This window comes from Salvia splendens, chromosome 20 (assembly GCF_004379255.2).
Source record: "Salvia splendens isolate huo1 chromosome 20, SspV2, whole genome shotgun sequence".
NCBI lineage: Eukaryota > Viridiplantae > Streptophyta > Magnoliopsida > Lamiales > Lamiaceae > Salvia > Salvia splendens.
Genome location: NC_056051.1, coordinates 13,319,763 through 13,337,900, shown reverse-complemented (window position 1 = coordinate 13,337,900; position 18,138 = coordinate 13,319,763). Strand labels below are relative to the sequence as shown.

The following is an 18,138-nucleotide window of genomic DNA, read 5'->3' as shown; positions in this document are numbered from 1 at the left end:
GCAACCGCTAGAAATTCCGGAATGGAAATGGGAACACATCGCCATGGATTTTGTGATGGGTTTACCAAAAACTCGACAAAGGAATACTGCCATCTGGGTAATCATAGACCGCCTCACTAAAAGTGCACATTTTATAACTATTCCCATAACTCATGGATCCGACAAGCTAACCCGAATTTATGTGAAAGAAATTATTCGGCTACATGGAGTGCCCGTAACAATCATGTCGGACCGAGACACAAGATTCACTTCGAGATTTTGGATAAGCTTGCAACGAGAGCTTGGTACTCGATTAAATTTTAGTACTACTTTTCATCCACAAACAGATGGACAGTCCGAGAGAACGTTCCAGACTCTCGAGGATATGTTGAGAGTCGTAGTTCTTGACAGAGGAGAAAATTGGGAAGTCGTACTGCCGTTAATCGAGTTTGCCTACAACAACAGTTTCCAGGCAACGATAAATATGGCCCCATATGAAGCATTGTATGGGATGAAGTATAGTATTTATGTGTTTTAAGGTGGGTAGAATGTAACACCCGTACTTTTTAAAATATTAAATTAATATATGTCATGAAATAATTAATAAAATTTTATCGTCATGCTATGCTTCTCGTTAATTTTTTTTTCTTTGGAATGAAGTATAGTATTTATGTGTTTTGATGTGGAATGAGACGTCCCTTTTAATTAAGTGTGGAGTTTTTCTAGGAGACGTGTTTGAAAGTCTCGTTGAAGTAATGATGTTGATATTGCTATACTTGGCATGATTGAGTGAGATGGTGGAGATGGATTTTATAGTACTTGGCGCGTTTAAATCAAGGATCGGTTGAGGAATTTATATTTGGAACAACACCAAATATTAACTGTTGCGTTGGGTGATTTTAATCCTTGTTGGAAACAAGATGAAGAAATTAATTAAAGTTTCCGTGAATTGTAATTAATAGAAAGGAATACGAGAATGTAAAATATATACACTTGGGCTTCTCAAATAAAATTGAAGCCCAAATGTTTTTTTATAAAATGGCTTTGGGCCATAACAATCAAAAAGTCTAACAAACAAATAATACAAATTTGGGCCCTGCAACTAAATGAGCCCAAACAATTTAATTAAAGTTGTGGGAAATGTCTTTGAGCCCAATTCATTTCTAAAAATGTGGCCCAAAGTCTTTTTCTTCTTTTTCCTTCTCCCCTCTTGGCCGATTCCCTCCACCATGGAGACTCCCCATCTTTCAACTCTTCCACTCTCCATCTTCCACAATAAATTCTGCAAAACAAAGGTCACACATTAATCCACAAGTTCCTTCATGTATCCCCTCCCCTAACTCCTCACAATACACTTTACATTTTCAAGCAAATTCACAGAGAGATAGCCGAGAGAGAAGGAGAGTAGAAGAGCTTTTGATTTCCAGAAACCAAGAGTTCGAAGAGCTGCCTCGTCCTCAATTCAATTCCAAACTAGGTAATCCATTTCATCAATTCATTTAGAGACTTCTTACTACTGTTCAAAATCAACTTTAGCAAAAATTTGTTGACAGATTCAAACCGCCTAGTTCAAGGAGCCATTCCTTTCGGCCCTACCAAATTCCTCGACCAAATTCATAGCAACGAAGGTATAAATCCATTCCCAAATTGCAACTCATGTTATTAGCATATTGTACATCATACACACGCATAACCCAATCAACAATGGATCAAACAATCCCAATTGAACTTTCCCTCGACAAAATAAAAATTGAATTCGAAAAGAACATAATTTGAGTGTGAGAACTTATCTTTCGGGGTTGGGCGGGGCTGTTCGGGTTGGGTTCGGGAGGTTTCGGATCTGTTCGGAGTTGTTCGGGGCTGCGCGGTGTCTGTTCGGGGCTGATTTGGAGTAAATCGGGGCAACGGGGGCGTAGATTGATCGACGGACACTGCTGACAGCAGCGGTGTCGCGTCTCCCGGCAACAACAGCAGCGACTCTGTGCAGTGGCAGCAGCAGCGGCTGACTTCAGACAGCCGAGACGGTGGCTGGACGACGGCCACCAGCAGCGTGCAACGGCGACAGCAGCAACGTCCTCTTCCGGCGAAATCAAGGAAGAAGCCGACGGTTTCTGTCGGTTGATTTGTCGAAGGGAGACAGAGAGATAGAGAGAGAGAGTTGTTGACCGAGAGGGAGAGAATAGGGGAAATTCTTATTGCTTTGTGTTTGATTTGGGGATCCTTTTTCTCTCACTTTGTTTCGGTTGGGAGTTTTTTTTTTTTTTTGGCTAGAACTTGGGCTTTTGGAGGAATAAGGATGAGTGAAGATAATTTGGTTGGGCTGTTTCTAAATGAGCTTTGGGCCTCACTAATTTAATTATGGAGGAAAGTAGTTGGGTTAGAAATAAAACATAATCTTTGGGCTCTCTTTTATTTTGGTTGGGGCTTCTCAATTAATTGGAAGTATAAGGTGAGGAAAATAATTAAGTCTTGGGCCGAAAATTAATTGTGACAAATTATTTAATTAATTCTGAAATATTTTGAAGGATGAATAATTTTATCGTAAGTACGAAATAAATATAATTGCGAAGAGAAATAGTTGCGATAATTTAATTATGCGCTTGTATAATTTTGGAAAATTATTCCGACATCGTGGAAAATACAAGGAGCCAACGGAGGAAAGTATGGGCGTAAGCGGCCGACCGGCATCGCACGTGACGCCTTGGGCGGCCGCCGAATAATCGAGAATGCACGAAAACCCAGAAATGAGATAAAAGTCTTTAATTAGAGTGCATGCATTCTAAATGTGTTCTTTCTTGAGATTGATGTGTACTTTATTTTTTCTCAAAAAGGTGGTTCGCACACTCGTTAAAGTCGGATCGAGAAGTTGTTTGAGGGAATTACTAAGCTTTTGAGGTGGGCTTTTGTCACTACCGCACTTCCTAAGGATAGGAAGCACGGGAAATCATGACTAGTGGGGGAAACAAGAAGCGGGGAAGAAGGGGGAATAATCACTTCAAGGCAAAACAACTTCACAAACAAAGAGGGAAAAATTTCATTTAAATCGGTCAACGTTTCAATAAAACCCAAGTCTCAAAGTAAATGATAACAGAGTTCGACAATAATAAAAATAACAGAGTTTCTTAGTCATTTGATAGCGGAAGCATTTTGAGAGCATAGTTACTACTACGTATGAAGATATAATAATAACCAGACCAGTTCTTGAAATCATCACTCAACATTCCTCTACCCCCCGACCTCGCTCAACCTGCATATAAGGAAAACATATGCAGGGGCTGAGTACTTGATGCACCCAGTGAACTCATGCCCAAAAACATTCATCGTTAAGATATGTCAAGCCATCATCGTGTGAATCCCGGGTTTTACTTTAAAAGAACCGGGAAGCACAAAAAGTCATTTCCATTAAACAGTTTCCGCGCGGACAAACATCATTCCCCATCATATACCATATCTGAACCATCATGTGAAACGAGACTGTGGCCACAATCTCGATCACTGGACCGGCCGACCTAGGGGACGGCTCACGATCCCCATCAGTGCACTAGTCTAAGTAGGGCGTAGCCCTAGTTAGACCCGAATTCGTTAACCATCAAAGTCTAGTAGAGTATCATTCTAGTAGACAATCAAATAGGCAGTTTCAAAGCATAAACACGGCATGACATACTTATAGAAACATCCTTATAACACCTTAAACATATCAATTCAAGAATAAACGTTTAAAATAAAGCCCACCTCGATAGCTTAGAAATTCCCGTTTATAACTTCTCGATCCGACCTTAACGAGCGTACGAACCACCTCCAAAAAAGAAATGGTTGGACTTGATGGTGAATGGACAAAGATGTGAAAACTTCCCCTCTCGCTTCCTCTCTCGGCTTCTCTCTCTCGCCACTTCTCCTCCCCTCTTCTCTTTTTTCCTTGCAAAGTGAAAGTGAGGGGATGGCTTTTGGGGTGTGGGTATTGATGGGGAAGTGGGGAGGTAAAAAGAAAACCGTCGATCATGGGGGAAAGAAAACCGTCGGTCATGGGGGAGAAAGAAGAAGAAGAAGAAAGAAGAAAAGGAAGAAAAAGGCTTGGGCTTAAATCAATTAAATTCATGCTTGGGCTTGCATGTAGAATTATTTCCTAATGGGCTAAAAAGAAATAAAAGGGTGATTAGAAAAACAAGTTGTTCATTTTTAATTGGCTTCAAATTTATTTTGGAGAAACCAAAATAAATTCATACTTTTTATATATATATTTTTTTTGTATTTTCCCTCGTTCATTAAAATTCACGGTCCTTTATTAGATTTTGCTATCTCGTTCCTCATAGTAAAAAAAAAAAAAATTAAAGTACGCGAAAAACGTACATAATTTATATTTGGTGTTATTCCAAATATAATATTCATTAGATCGATCCTCGACTTACGCGCGTCGTTGTCCATTAAAACATATATTTTCCTTTCCATTTAATTCATTCGTCTTGCTAATGAATAGCAATTTCACCATCGATCTTTCAACGAGACCTTAAACGAGTCTCCATCGTTCATACTTAAAATAACATAAACACATTCTTTTTCCATATTAAACACATAAACCATATTCTTTTCACATCACAATTATCGAGAGCATAGCATTTCGAAATAATTTTATCAATTATTCCGTTACATAGAATAAATTTCTTATTTAAGGTACGGGTGTTACAGCTTTATTACTTAAACTCCTTTATTTGAAATGATATGTTTATGATGAGATAAGGGTGGTTTAAATGTTATGTCATGCCGTATTTTGTTTTAAATTGCCTATATGATTGTCTATTAGGATAATGTCCTACTAGACTTTGATGGTTAACGAATTCGGGTCTACCTAGGGTATAAGCCCTACTTAGGCTAGTGCACTGATGGGGATCGTGAGCCGTCCTTTGGGTCGGTCAGTCTAGTGATCGAGTTTGTGGCCACATTCTCGTTTCACATGATGGTTCAGATATGGTATATGATGGAGGATGACGATGACATTGTCTGCGCGGACACTATTTTATTTAAGGAATGATTTTAGTGTTTCTCGGCCCTTTTAAAGTAAAACCTGAGTTTCACTCAATGATGGCTGAGATAACTATATTGATAAAATGTATTTCGGGCATGAGTTCACTGAGTGCATCAAGTACTCAGCCCCTGCATGTGTTTTCCCTATGTGCAGGTTGAGCGTGGACAGGAGACGGAGGATGTTGAGCATTGGACCGAGACCATATTCAATAAACGTTCCGGTTGCTATTGTGTCTTCATACATAGTAGTAGCTGACTCTCAAATGCTTCTTCTACTCTAAGTCTTAAGAACTCTTATGTTTTCTTTAATCCGTTGAACTATTTTTATTCAAACTATGTTGCTTCGTGATCTGAGACTATGATTTGATGATGAAGTTTCGTCTTTGATCTACATGTCGTACCCCTTTGATTGTTTTCCCCCTTCTTCTCCGCTTCTTAATTCCCCCACTAGTCATGACCCGCCGTGCTTTCTATCCTTAGGAAGTGCAGTCGTGACATGCTCAAACCTGCTCTTTCAAGCGCTCCTTTGATCGCCCTTTCTAACTAAGCATTACTTTATCTAAGCTAAGCTAAGCTATTCTAGAGAACTGAACTAAGCTAAAGAACTAAGCTAAACTAAGACAGAAAGTAAAGGATCAGATTTTTTTTCATGTGGTGGCACATCCTCTATTTATAGGATCGGCACGACCTCCAGCTGGATAACGATCTTGGCAGGGAATATTCGCTCATGCTGAGAGTGAGTGACTCATTGATTGCTACGTGCTTCCCTTCTAGAATGACGACGCTTTTCAGCAACAGAATCGTGACTCAGCTCCGTCCTTGCGTCTCATATTTCAGCACGTGTCCCCTTCTAAAACGTTGTCCTTGATAACAGAATGTTGCGCACCATCCAGCTCATAGCCTCGGGTGTCCTTCTTCTGACATCCAGTGGTCCCCTCCTTAACTGCTTGATTACTCCCCTTGATCAACTTCCCCCGAAATCTGGCCTTTTCGCCTATTGTACTCGCTTGCCTTGGTCAAGCGGCATTCCTGCACATTTAACACTTGCTTTGCGCGATAAACCGATCAAGTAGAGTACATTTTACCCTTAACTGATGTAAGAAATAAGCCTTATCACGGGGGCTCCATTTTTCTTCCCTCAGTTGTCTCATATTTATGGTCTCTAATTCACCACCCCTTTTATTGTCAACATTTAATTGTTAACTTGTAATCTGTGAGACTACTTGTACTTCCTTTATAACTGATCTTGCATAACCATGGTGTGAATCTCCTTTTCTCGCAACTCACTTATTTCTATTTGTTATATGATAAGGCTCGTTTCATGCATCTATTTTATATATAAATTCTGTGATTTCTACGGTGCTAACATGCATTTATAAGTCCAGGTGCGTGAAAAATCTGCCAGACACAGGAATGAAAGACAATTACCAGGGCAGAGGGAATAAAGGAGAAAAGTGAAGAAAAAGAGTGAAATCTGCAAGGGGCACAATCATCAAATCAGGAATACCGTTGCCCTAAGGATTTGAGCCATGCCTATAAATACCAGGAAGCTTATGAAGAGAAGGGAGATTTTTTTAGTTAGAGAATTTCCTTGGTATTTTCGGCTCACTTTTCACTTACTCACTCATGCACTTGGTTCAATGGAGATCTGGGGTAGTTAGTTGATGGTTTTGTTTTGTTCAGTTGAAGTTGTAACACCACTCCGAGAAGGAGTGAAGAAATAATTTTAATTTCTCGCACGTACTTTTGTCTCGCCGATTTCCTTGCTGGAAATTCGGCGATTGCTTTGTGACTCGTTTCAGCTTATGCTTAATCTAGTTCTGATTTCTATTTTCGTTTGATCTTAATATTTACTACTTTGTTTACTGAGTTGGATGCTTTTTGCAATTGATTTGTCGATCGGAGTTGAGATCAGTGTCGATCGGAGTTGGTTTTCTGAATTGATATTGAATCGGAGTTGAAATGATGTTGGAAATGGTGGATCTAGTTTGTTTGGTGATGATTCTGGTAGATCTAGCTTAGATTTCTGTTAATCGTTTGAATCTAGAATACGTGTGTTCGGATCTGCATGGAAAACCCTGTTACTGCTTCTTTACTTAGCTCAGTAGTTTAGATCTGATAGCTGTTAGTTTAATTGAAGTGTTCATTGTTCAATCTGAAGTATGCTCTTTTTTCATGCTCTATTTTGTTCATTTCGTGCTTGTTTGTTGGAGAAGATGAAATCATTCGGTAGTTGTAGTCGTGTTACTTTAGTTTGTTAGTTGCAGCTTTTGTCAGTAGCTAATTAGAGTAATTTGTTTTGTTGTTTGCCTTTGCTTACCATGTGTTTGGTTAATGCTCTCAAGTTACTTTCGGATACGAATCATGCATGCAATTATGTTTTATGTACTTTCAATTCTCCAGATCTATTAGTTAGAATAAACTAGATTTCATTTCCCAGGCCTAGTAGTTAAAACTCGACCCTCATGTTGCGTGGCAGCAGCCAAACCCCTCCAAAAGTTCTCTCGATGCATTCCGACCCTTCCATCCTCGTGGATTCAATCCCGACTTCCCTATACTAACCAATAGTGTAGAGGGTTGAGGTTTTAAGGCGAGGTTGTTGCAACAACGACTGCATTCGGAAAGTTCACGATCTCCAAGACCCTGTGCTCTATCGAATCCTCTAGACCTAAGAATTAAGCACAAACACAAAACAACAGCATTCGCATCCTCAAATGGCGCCGTTGCCGGGGATGGATGGCGTTATTTATGTTTGCATCTAGAGATATTTGGCGTACATAGTTTTCATTTGTTGTTTTTCGTTTTCTTTTCAGTTTATGAGCGAGAGCTCAAGGTCAGGAAACTGGAGTAACTCATTTGGTTGGTGGGAAGCTCAAGCTAGTTGGCAGATTAAGAAGACAGTTTCCCCTGTTACTACCCGATCTGGGTTGACAACAGGAGATCCAGTCCAGCTGAGTTCAGAAAGTGACTACGATCTAGTCTCACCAGTTAAGGAGGATGTTGAGTCAACTGCAGACTCAGACGAAGGAACCGTCAGAATGGCAGCTGAACCAGACAACGATCCAGAGATCGGCTCGCTTGATGCTCATTTGAACGGCGAGCCGGCACAAGCAATAGTGATCACCCAAGCTCAGAGATTGATAGACATCAAGACCAACGTACTGGCGGTCATGCCACACTTCTATGGCCGTAAGATAGAATGTCCCTACGAGTTTCTACACGAGTTTTGCAAGCTCTGCAGCATTCAAAAGAGGCCACCTAACTAGACCGAGGAGGATTATTGGTTACGTGCTCTACCTTTCGCACTGAAGGCAGAGGCGAACACATGGTTACTGAGGTTACCGGCAAATTCTAAAAGCTCGTGGGTGGATTTCAGGCTATTGTTCTTAGATTACTTCTTTCCATCGAACAAGACGAATGCAATCAAGAAGGAGATTCTGGCATGCCGACAAGATTATGATGAGACGTTGAGTCAGTATTGTTCGTGTTTCAAGGGATTGCTCGATTCATGCCCCAACAACCGAATGTGCAAAGCAGAGGTATACAACATCTTCTATGAAGGGGCGAATCCGGAGTCCAAGGATTTACTAAACTCTTCGAGCGGGGGAAATTTTACCAAGAAACGAGTAAGTGTGGCCCGAGAGATTTTGGGCAGGCTAATCGAGGCTAAGAAGACTTACAACTCTCATCGCACCATCCTTAAGAGGGGAAGTGTAGAGGCGGTGAACGTGCAAGGTGAAGACCGAATAGATGCAAGGATAGATAAGCTAGAGAAAGCAATTCTGATTGCCTTAGGGAAGAACAATACCCCAGAACCAGGAGAGAAGGTTAAACCGCTGCCAGGTCCATAGGTAGTGTACCAATGCTATGGTCAGTAGAACGAGGGCGATGGCCAAGCTCAAGCAAACGCCATGGGAAGTTGGAACCCAGGCAGACAAAGGGATGCTCCCTGGAGGGATCACCCAAACTTCAGATGGTCTGACAATGATCCGAATCTACCAGCCCAACAACAGAGCAACAACTATTCAAACCCTCAGGAGCGACAACCGAATTGGGTAAACAGAAATCAGGAGTGAAACAATTGGACCAATCGGCAACAAAATGACCATCCCAACTGGGCAAACAGGAATCAGAACAATCCAGCAAGTTCATATGTGCCACCACACCAGAGGAATTACCAAGGTAACACTCAGAACTCTTAGCCCAACCATCAAGGTCAACAGGGGCAGAATCAAAATCACAACACGAGAGGTCCAGGGAACTTCCGGCCGAATCAGGGACAAGGCTCAAACCATCCTCAAGGGACAAACACCAGGCAACCGAAAAGCATTGACGAGATTGTGAGTGATTTAGTGAACTCACAACAGTACATTCAGAACAACATGCAGTCCAACAATGACGTGGTGCATAAGCTTCAAGGTGCGCAGACTGACCAGAAGGCAGCCATGGACATGTTAGCGAAACAACTCTCTCAGATCGGGACATCTTTGAGCGAGATGCGTGGGAACGAAGGAAGAATTCCTGCCTCGGTTAAACCACCAGAAAGGGCGATCATCAGCCAGATAACCCTGAGATCGGGGCAAGAGTATGATGGTCCAAGAGTGAAGAAAGATGGGAAGTCCACTCTAACTCCATTGGAAAAGGAAACCGGAACAGAGGAGACCGGAACAGGGGAAGCTGAAACAGGGGAGGTCAGAACAGAGGACGATGACCAGAGTACGAATAGTAAGAAAGCAATACCCCGAGCAGCTGATCAACATTTCCCAGGTCTAAGAGTAGAGACGGAAGTGGAAGAAATCAGGAGAAACATGGGAGAATCTTCCAAGGGAAACATTAGCAACAGTGAGAGGCAAGTGAAACCCTTTCCCCACAGAGGTGAACCTAGGAAGAAAAAGGAAGATCCAGCGGACTTCATGGAAATTTTCGGGAAGTTGAAAATTAACCTACCGTTTCTCCAAGCTCTAAAGTTACCCATCTTCAGTAAGTTTATCAAGGAGTTCATCGCTGGGAAGACCAAACCCAACGGTAAGATTGTGATTAGAGAAACTGTGTCGACAGTGATTCAGAAGAGGAGAATTCCTTCTAAGCGTACTGACCCAGGTATGTTCACTCTCCCCATCTCAATTGGGAACATTAATGTTGAGCATGTCAAGTGTGACCTAGGTGCTTCAATAAATGTTTTACCGCTTTCACTTTATAAGAAACTGGAGGGAGTCAGAATGGTTGATACGAAGGTGGTGATTCAATTAGGTTATAGGTCATGCATCAGTCCTGAAGGTGTTTTAGAAAACTTGATAGTTAAGGTGCATGATTTTCTGTATCCTGCTGATTTCCATGTTATTAAGATGAGTGAGTACCAGTCTGCTGAGTCTAGCGGAGTGCTTTTAAGAAGACCATTTCTACGCACCGCCAAGACAATCATTGATGTGTTTAATGTAACCATTTGTCTAGATTACCATGGGGAGAAGTTTGCCTTTAACATTGATGAGGCTATGAAAAAGCCATTAGATATAGAGAATATGCATGCTATGGATGTGATTAACCCCCTGGTCCAAGATTTTCTTGAGACAGAATTGATGCAGGAACAGGTGGAAAATTCAGAATTGAGTCACTCCATTGACAAGGAAGTGGCTAGTTGGTGTGAGGCAGTCAATACACTAGGAATGACGGATGAAGAGTTAGCAGAAGCAATTCTGGGGTTTTGTAAAAGTCCTGAAATTACCAGGTCTAAGGAATTAGTCTTTGTCGCTAATGGGGAACATTTACCAGCACCTGAAGGATTAATTACCAAGGAGCCAAACAAGAATCTGTTACCCCAAGAGACAAGTGCGACAAAGAAGGAACTGAAGACATTACCCCCAGGCCTCAGATATGCTTATTTGGAAGAGAACGAGATGTTCCCGGTAATCGTCAATAGCAATCTGACTCGGAAGCAGGAAGAAGAGTTACTGGAAGTGCTCAGGAAGAATAAGATAGCCATAGGATGGACTCTATCAGACCTGGTGGGGATCAGTCCCGATCTCTGCATGCACCATATTCGCCTGGAGGATGAAGCCAAACCTCACAGAGACCCACAGAGGAAGTTGATGAGAGGGGAAGTTTTAAAGGAAGTACTCAAGCTGTTTTCACTGGTTATCATATATTTTATTCCAGACAACAAGTGGGTTAGCCGGGTCCATATGGTACCTAAGAAGTCAGGCATCCAAGTGGTTACAAATGAGAAGAACGAGTTGGTACCCACAAGATTAGTGACCGGGTGGCGGATATGCATAGACTACCGGAAACTAAATAAGGCCACACGGAAGGACCATTTTCCGTTACCATTCATAGATCAAATGCTGGAAAGATTGGCAAGCAAGAAGTTTTTCTGCTTTCTGGACGGATACAGTGGATACTTCCAAATTTACGTTGATCCAGAAGACCAGGAAAAAATAACCTTCACATGCCCGTTTGGGACGTACGCATATAGAAGGATGTCCTTTGGATTGTGCAATGCGCCAGGCACTTTTCAGAGGTGCATGATGAGTATTTTCTCAGACCTGTTGGAGGAGTGTATCGAGATTTTTATGGATGACTTCACAGTCTACGGGAATCATTTCAAAGCTTGCCTAGCCAATTTGGATCTAGTATTACAGAGATGCAGAGAGAATAATCTGGTGCTAAATTTTGAAAAGTGCCACTTCATGGTACAGGAGAGAACTGTTCTGGGAAACGTGGTCTCGGAAAAGGGGATTCAGGTGGATAAGGCAAAGGTGGATGTGATCTCAAAACTTCCGTACCCTATGAATCAGAAGGAAATAAGGGGATTTTTGGGTCATGCTGGATTCTACCGAAGGTTCGTCAAGGACTTTGCAAAAATTGCACAACCACTTACCCGCCTCCTGCAGAATGACGTAGACTTCAACTTTGACGAGGTATGTCAATGGGCCTTCCAACTTCTGAATGAAAGACTTGTATCAGCCCCTATCATTAGAGCTCCAAATTGGAATTACCCTTTCGAGGTAATGTGTGATGCCGGCGATTTCGCGGTCGGATCAGTCTTAGGTCAAAGAATTGAAGGGAAGAGCTACATGATTTTCTATGCATCTAAGACCTTGAATCAGGCCTAGAAGAACTACGACACTACGGAAAAAGAGATGCTAGCTGTCGTGTATTCCTTTGAGAAATTTCGACCATACTTGCTGGGTTCGAACGTAATCGTGTTTACCGATCATGCAGCGTTAAAGTATCTACTAGCAAAGAAAGATTCTAAGCCACGGTTGATCTGATGGGTGCTGCTACTCCAAGAGTTTGATTGGGAAGTTAAGGACAAGAAAGACACTGAGAACAAGGTAGCTGATCATCTTAGCAGAATTTTCCAAAGAGAAACTAAAGAGGCTATACCAGACACATTCCTAGAGGAACATCTATACTTCACAGGGGAAACCTCAAGCCTTATTTGTTGGGATAAGGTAATGGCCGCGGCTGGAGCTGGAGTTTCTGACAAAGGGAAGTACCCGCTGAATGTGGAACCATGGTTCGCTGACCTAACAAACTACTTAGTCATGGGGGAACGGCCCAGTACTCCAAGTATTATTTCCCGGGCCCAGAGGATGAAAATCAGAAGTGAGGCCAAGTATTATTTCTGGGACGATCCGTATCTATGGAGAATGGGGTCCGACCAAGTAATCAAGAGATGCATCCCGGAATGGGAACAGAGAGACGTACTAGACCACTGCCATGCATTGGCATGCGGTGGGATTTTGGTCCAAGGAAGACTGCTTGGAAGGTTTTAGACAGTGGATTCTATTAGGCGACATTGAACAAGGACGCTTACGACTACTGCCAGAATTGTAATCGGTGTCAGCAGACCGAGGGAATTTCCACCCGAGATGAGATGCCCCAGATCCCAGTGATCGTCTGCGAGGTTTTTGATGTCTGGGGGATGGACTTCATGGGTCCATTCCCATCCTCCTATGGTAACTCTTACATTCTGGTGGCAGTAGATTACATATCGAAGAGGATAGAGGCCAAGGCAACTGCCACATGTGAGGCGAAGGAGGTCACTAAGTTCCTTAAGGCAAATATTTTCAGTAGATATGGGGGTGCCAAGGGCGGTCATTTCTGATCAAGGAACGCATTTCTGCAATCGGACGATGGAAGCGCTTATGAAGAAATACGGAGTACACTACAGACTCTCCACTTCGTATCATCCACAGAGCAACGGTCAAGTAGAAATCTCCAACAGAGAGATCAAGGGAATTTTGGAAAACACCGTAAACCCGTCGCGAAAGGATTGGAGCAGAAGGCTAGATGATGCCCTTTGGGCCTATCATACTGCGTACAAGACCCCCATGGTATGTCGCCATATAGACTTGTGTTTGGCAAGATGTGATACCTTCCTGTTGGGATAGAGCATAAGGCTTATTGTGCAGTCAGAGAAATGAACATGAAACCTGAGGTCTGCGAAAGGGAAAGGAAGCTGCAACTGCAAGAGCTGGAGGAGCTGAGACTCGAGTCTTATGATGCCGCAATATGGTACAAAGAAAAAACCAAGTTGTGGCACGATAAAAATCTTAGAACGAAGGAACTGCATGTTGGGCAGAAAGTACTCTTTTTCCAGTCAAGGTTGAAGCTCATGCCAGGAAAACTGAAGTCTAAGTGGACAGAACCTTACACCATCGTGAGCCTTAGAGCCAACGGAGCACTGGAGATTCAGGGAGCTTCCGGCATTACCGTCACCAACCACCACCACTATGCTAGCGAGAAAGGAGATCCCGAGGCCAAGCCAGCCGAAGGCCAGGAATGATGCAGCCACACCGACACTACCGAAAGGAGCACCCCAAAAACCTGGACCCCGCAGGGGCTAGGGAGAGAATTAATAAGCCCCCCCAAGTAACCAAGTAATTTTAGTTTCTGTTTTTAGTTTTAGTCTTTTTCAACTTTAGTTTTTTTAGTTTGCATGCTAGGTTGTTCATTTTTTATGCTCTCTCCCACTTAGGCCACGGCTTGGCCTAAGTGTGAGAAGTCTATATGCCTAGTATGTTTTGTTTTTCTATGTTTTCTTGCGTATCTGCTCACACTTAGCCCATTGCTTGGCCTAAGTGTGAGAAGATTGTTTTGTACATGTTTTGTTTTATTTTTTTGTCATCTTACACTTAGCCCAACGCTTGGTCTAAGTGTGAGAAGTTTGTGCCTTGTTGATTTCTGTTTCTGTTTGTGTCGCCACTAACTGCCTTGCTTTCCACTTCATGAGGATTGCTTGGGGACAAGCATAAATGAAGTGGGAGGGGGGGAAGCAGTTAGTGCAGTTAGTGTCTTGTACATATTCTGTTGGTCTAAGAGTTGTTAGTTTTTTTTAAGTACTGTGTTTTGCATAACTGGTATAATAAATAGCGAAAGCCCCTTAGGGAGGAGTAATTGAAGAGGAATACATGCTGATTTGTGAATCTTTCTTCCTTAATAAATCTAAGTCAGTTGGAAGAAGTAAGCACGATAGAAAATGCCTGAATTTAAGCTTACTGTAAAGCCCTCTTAAAAGTGAGTTATAAGCCTAGAGTAGCACACTCTCTACTAAACACTAAAAAGAGAGAGAGAGACTGCCATTGATTCTAGAGAAGAAATGACATAGATAGTAAGGACTAAAGGCAATAGGAATAACCATTTGAGCAGATGTTCATTTTTTTATGCTCTCGATCCGGATACTATTGTCTATTGCAGCTTATATGGATTGGGATGTATGGCAGATGGACATTAAGACTGCGTTTCTAAACGGCGGTCTTGAGGAGACCATCTACATGGAACAACCCGAAGGATATCCCATAGAGGGCAAATAACACATGGTTTGGAAGCTTAAGAAGGTCATTTATGGCCTCAAGCAAGCATCTAGATCGTGGAACCAATGTTTCGATCAAACTGTTCGCAAGTTGGGATTTGAAAAGTGCCCAAGTGAAAGCTGCGTGTATAAGAAAGTTGATAAGGGGAATGTGGTGTTCTTAGTTTTATATGTAGATGACATTCTTCTAATTGGAAACAATAAAAAGATGTTGTCATCAGTACGAACATGGTTGCCAAACCCGTTCGAGATGAAGGATATGGGAGACGCGGAACACATCCTCGGGATCGAGGTTCTTCGGAATCGAGAAAAGAAGATGTTGTGCTTATCTCAAGAACCTTACATCAACACAGTACTTAGTCGTTTTAGCATGCAGAACGCCAAGAAAGGTTTCTTACCTTTTAGACACGGCATCCATTTATCTCAAGAGATGTGCCCTAAAATGCCGTCTGAGATACAAGCAATGAGAAGGATTCCATATGCTTCGGCAGTTGGAAGTCTCATGTATGCTATGCTTTGTACTAGACCTGATATTTGCTTTGTTGTTGGCATGGTGGCAAGATATCAGTCGAATCTGGGCCAAGGACATTGGACTGCCGTAAAGAACATACTCAAGTACTTTAAACGGACAGTTTACTATGCAGTCGAGCTCTGTCCTTTGGGATATACTGACTCAGACTTTCAAGCTGATCAGGACTCGAGAAAATCTACTTCAGGATATGTGTTCACCTTAGGAGGTGGAGCCGTAATTTGGAATAGTGTCAAGCAGAAATGCATCGCGGACTCGACCATGGAAGCCGAGTATGTGGCCGCTTCGGAGGCTGCAAAAGAGACTGTATGGTTCAAGAACTTCCGTATGGATTTAGGTGTGGTTTCGAATCTGCCCAAGAGCATCACCATTCATTGTGACAATTCTGGTGCTGTGGCAAACTCGAAAGAACCAAGAGCTCACAAAGCGAGCAAACACATAGAGCGGAAGTATCATATCATTAGGGATATAGTGCAGAGATGAGACATACAAGTGGTCAAGATTGCGTCAGAGGAACAACCTGGCAGATCCTTTTACAAAGGCTTTGGCGGTGAAACCGTTCGAGTGCCACGTTGAAGGGATGGGCGTTCGACTCATTCAAGACCTCAACTCGCTTTCAGTGTAAGTGGGAGAAATTTTAGACGTGTGCACTGCCATTTTGTATACTCGAAGCTGTTTTGAGTATAAGTGGGAGATTGTTAGGTAAACACTAGACATCACCTTTCGAGTGATTGGTTACTGTAAAACTCTAATTGTTATTTTCCAATAAATGCAACAAATTATTTTTGTCATAATGTTGTTATGTTTCACATTTAATGGTTGTTTATTGCATATTTAAATATATAAGCAAACGTAACAAAGTCTAAGTCTTGTTTTAGTAGACCGGTGTTGGCGGTCGTCCAATTTAAGGTAACACGGTCAGTTCTAAACAAAGAAAAATAAGAATTTCACAACCTAGATGGCCTAGACTACCTATCGTGAAAGGTTGCAATGTCAGTCCGATTATTTCTAAGCCCTATTGAAATAAGATGACGTTGGTGTGGTATAGCACTGAATGGATCTAACAGCAAGACGAGTCTTTATGCTATTTACTGAAAGACGAGGTCTTGATAATTAAATTCTTAATCAATGTACGTTAGCATTGAGCATACGATATTGAGTATCTACTACTTTGACTTACCAAAGGTGCGGGTTTTTTTGTCATCCAACGATCCAGGTATATTGGGTAGTGCCGATCATTATCTAGCGGTGCTAGGATTGCTATTACGTTGAATCGTGCACGAGGGGAGTCTCGTTTGATAACATCCACAAGACGAGCTCGAAACAAGGTTTTATTATTCGGAACATAGCTAGTTGGAGTTTAATTACTCCATGAATAATAAATAAGAGTTTCTTGCTAAGTCCACTCTTGGAGATTAAAATATGTTAATTAATTAAGTCCATAGCAGACAATAATTAATTAATGGATGTTTCTATATTAAGCGCGGGGAAATAAATTAAATGCAATAAAGGAAACCTGGAATACTTGTAATTTCGGATTTGGAAGGCAGTGCAATATTACTTCAGTAGTGGCTGCTTCTAATATTCCAATATAAGCTTATATTAAATTGTGGGTTCAATTTAATTGGTAAAAAAGCTAATTGGGTGAGGCCTGTTCCAAATTCTTCCTTAGATCCCTGACTGGGCCCAATATGTGACTTAATATAAATAGGAGAATAAAGGAGACAGAAAATACACATTATTACTCTATCAAATTTTCGTCTCTCTCTAAGAAAGAGAGAGCTCGAAATTTTGCCTCCTCCGTGAGCTGAGTTCTGTCTTCGTTATTCAAGTCCGAGTACGTTGGTGAGATTTGCCCATAAAAATATCAGCGTATAGTTCGGGACACCAGTCAGAAGATCCAAGGTCGAGTATTGAAGATCTTCACTTGGAGACAGAGCTAGCCATCATCGATTCTTGATTGAATCAACGAGGTAAATTGGCTAATCCGTAGTAAGCATGTTTTAGGGATTTTATATGCTAAGAATGTTTTAATCCAGTTATGAGCATGATACATGTGATAATTACGAGAATAGAATTTGTCTAAAATAATCTGCTAAATAGATCAAATTTATGTGATCATTAATGTTGCACGCTTCCGCTGGCCAACCCCCTTTCAGCTCGATGGTAGGGGTATAAGACAGATTGAGAAACAAAGGAGAAAGGAAAAAAATATGTTACAAATAATAAACGGGCAAGGAAAGTTGTAACTTGACCCGAGAAAAAATAGTTAGGATATGGGGAGAAAAAAGAGATATCATGTTACCAGGCATAAGAATACAAAAAGAAGTTGGAAAATGGGCAGGAACAGTTCTACCCTGACCCAAGAAAAAAAAGAAAAAGAAAAAAACGGGCAAGAAAAAAATTGTGCCCAGAGAAGTAAGGAAAATAAGGGTAAAAAGCCAAGGAACATCTCTATAAGGAAGGAAGGATAAAATCATCTATGAGAGTTGTTGCTAAGCTTTGTCCCTGAAGTTCACGTGTCCGCATTATGTTTTACTTATACTGTTGAACTTAGATCCTTAGGATTCTCACTAATAAACACTGTAAACCCCTAGCCCCATTACAACCCAGTGAAAGACCTTAAGGAACTAATCTGTGGCATCAATCTTAAGGCATCAATGGTAAGGCAAATTAAAGAGCGAATGATCATTACGTCCTTGGTAAGGAATGAGCGATCGTGTGAACCTAACAGAGGCAAAAAAAAAAATTTAGGCTATCTTGACAAACTGACAGCTAGACTAGATAGAAGAAGGGA

General features: G+C 41.6%; 1 protein-coding gene across 1 annotated transcript; it reads left to right on the top strand.

Annotated features, from left to right (window-relative positions):
• The first annotated feature begins 13,420 nt into the window (after positions 1–13,420).
• LOC121781497 lies at positions 13,421–13,786 on the top strand. Its single transcript, XM_042179231.1, has one exon. The coding sequence runs from the start codon at positions 13,421–13,423 to the stop codon at positions 13,784–13,786; it is 366 nt and encodes a 121-aa protein (XP_042035165.1).
• Positions 13,787–18,138: the final 4,352 nt, after the last annotated feature.

Excerpts from the sequence above, each read along its gene's own strand:
- LOC121781497 (XM_042179231.1), top strand. The coding sequence starts at position 13,421 with ATGAACATGAAACCTGAGGTCTGCGAAAGGGAAAGGAAGCTGCAACTG.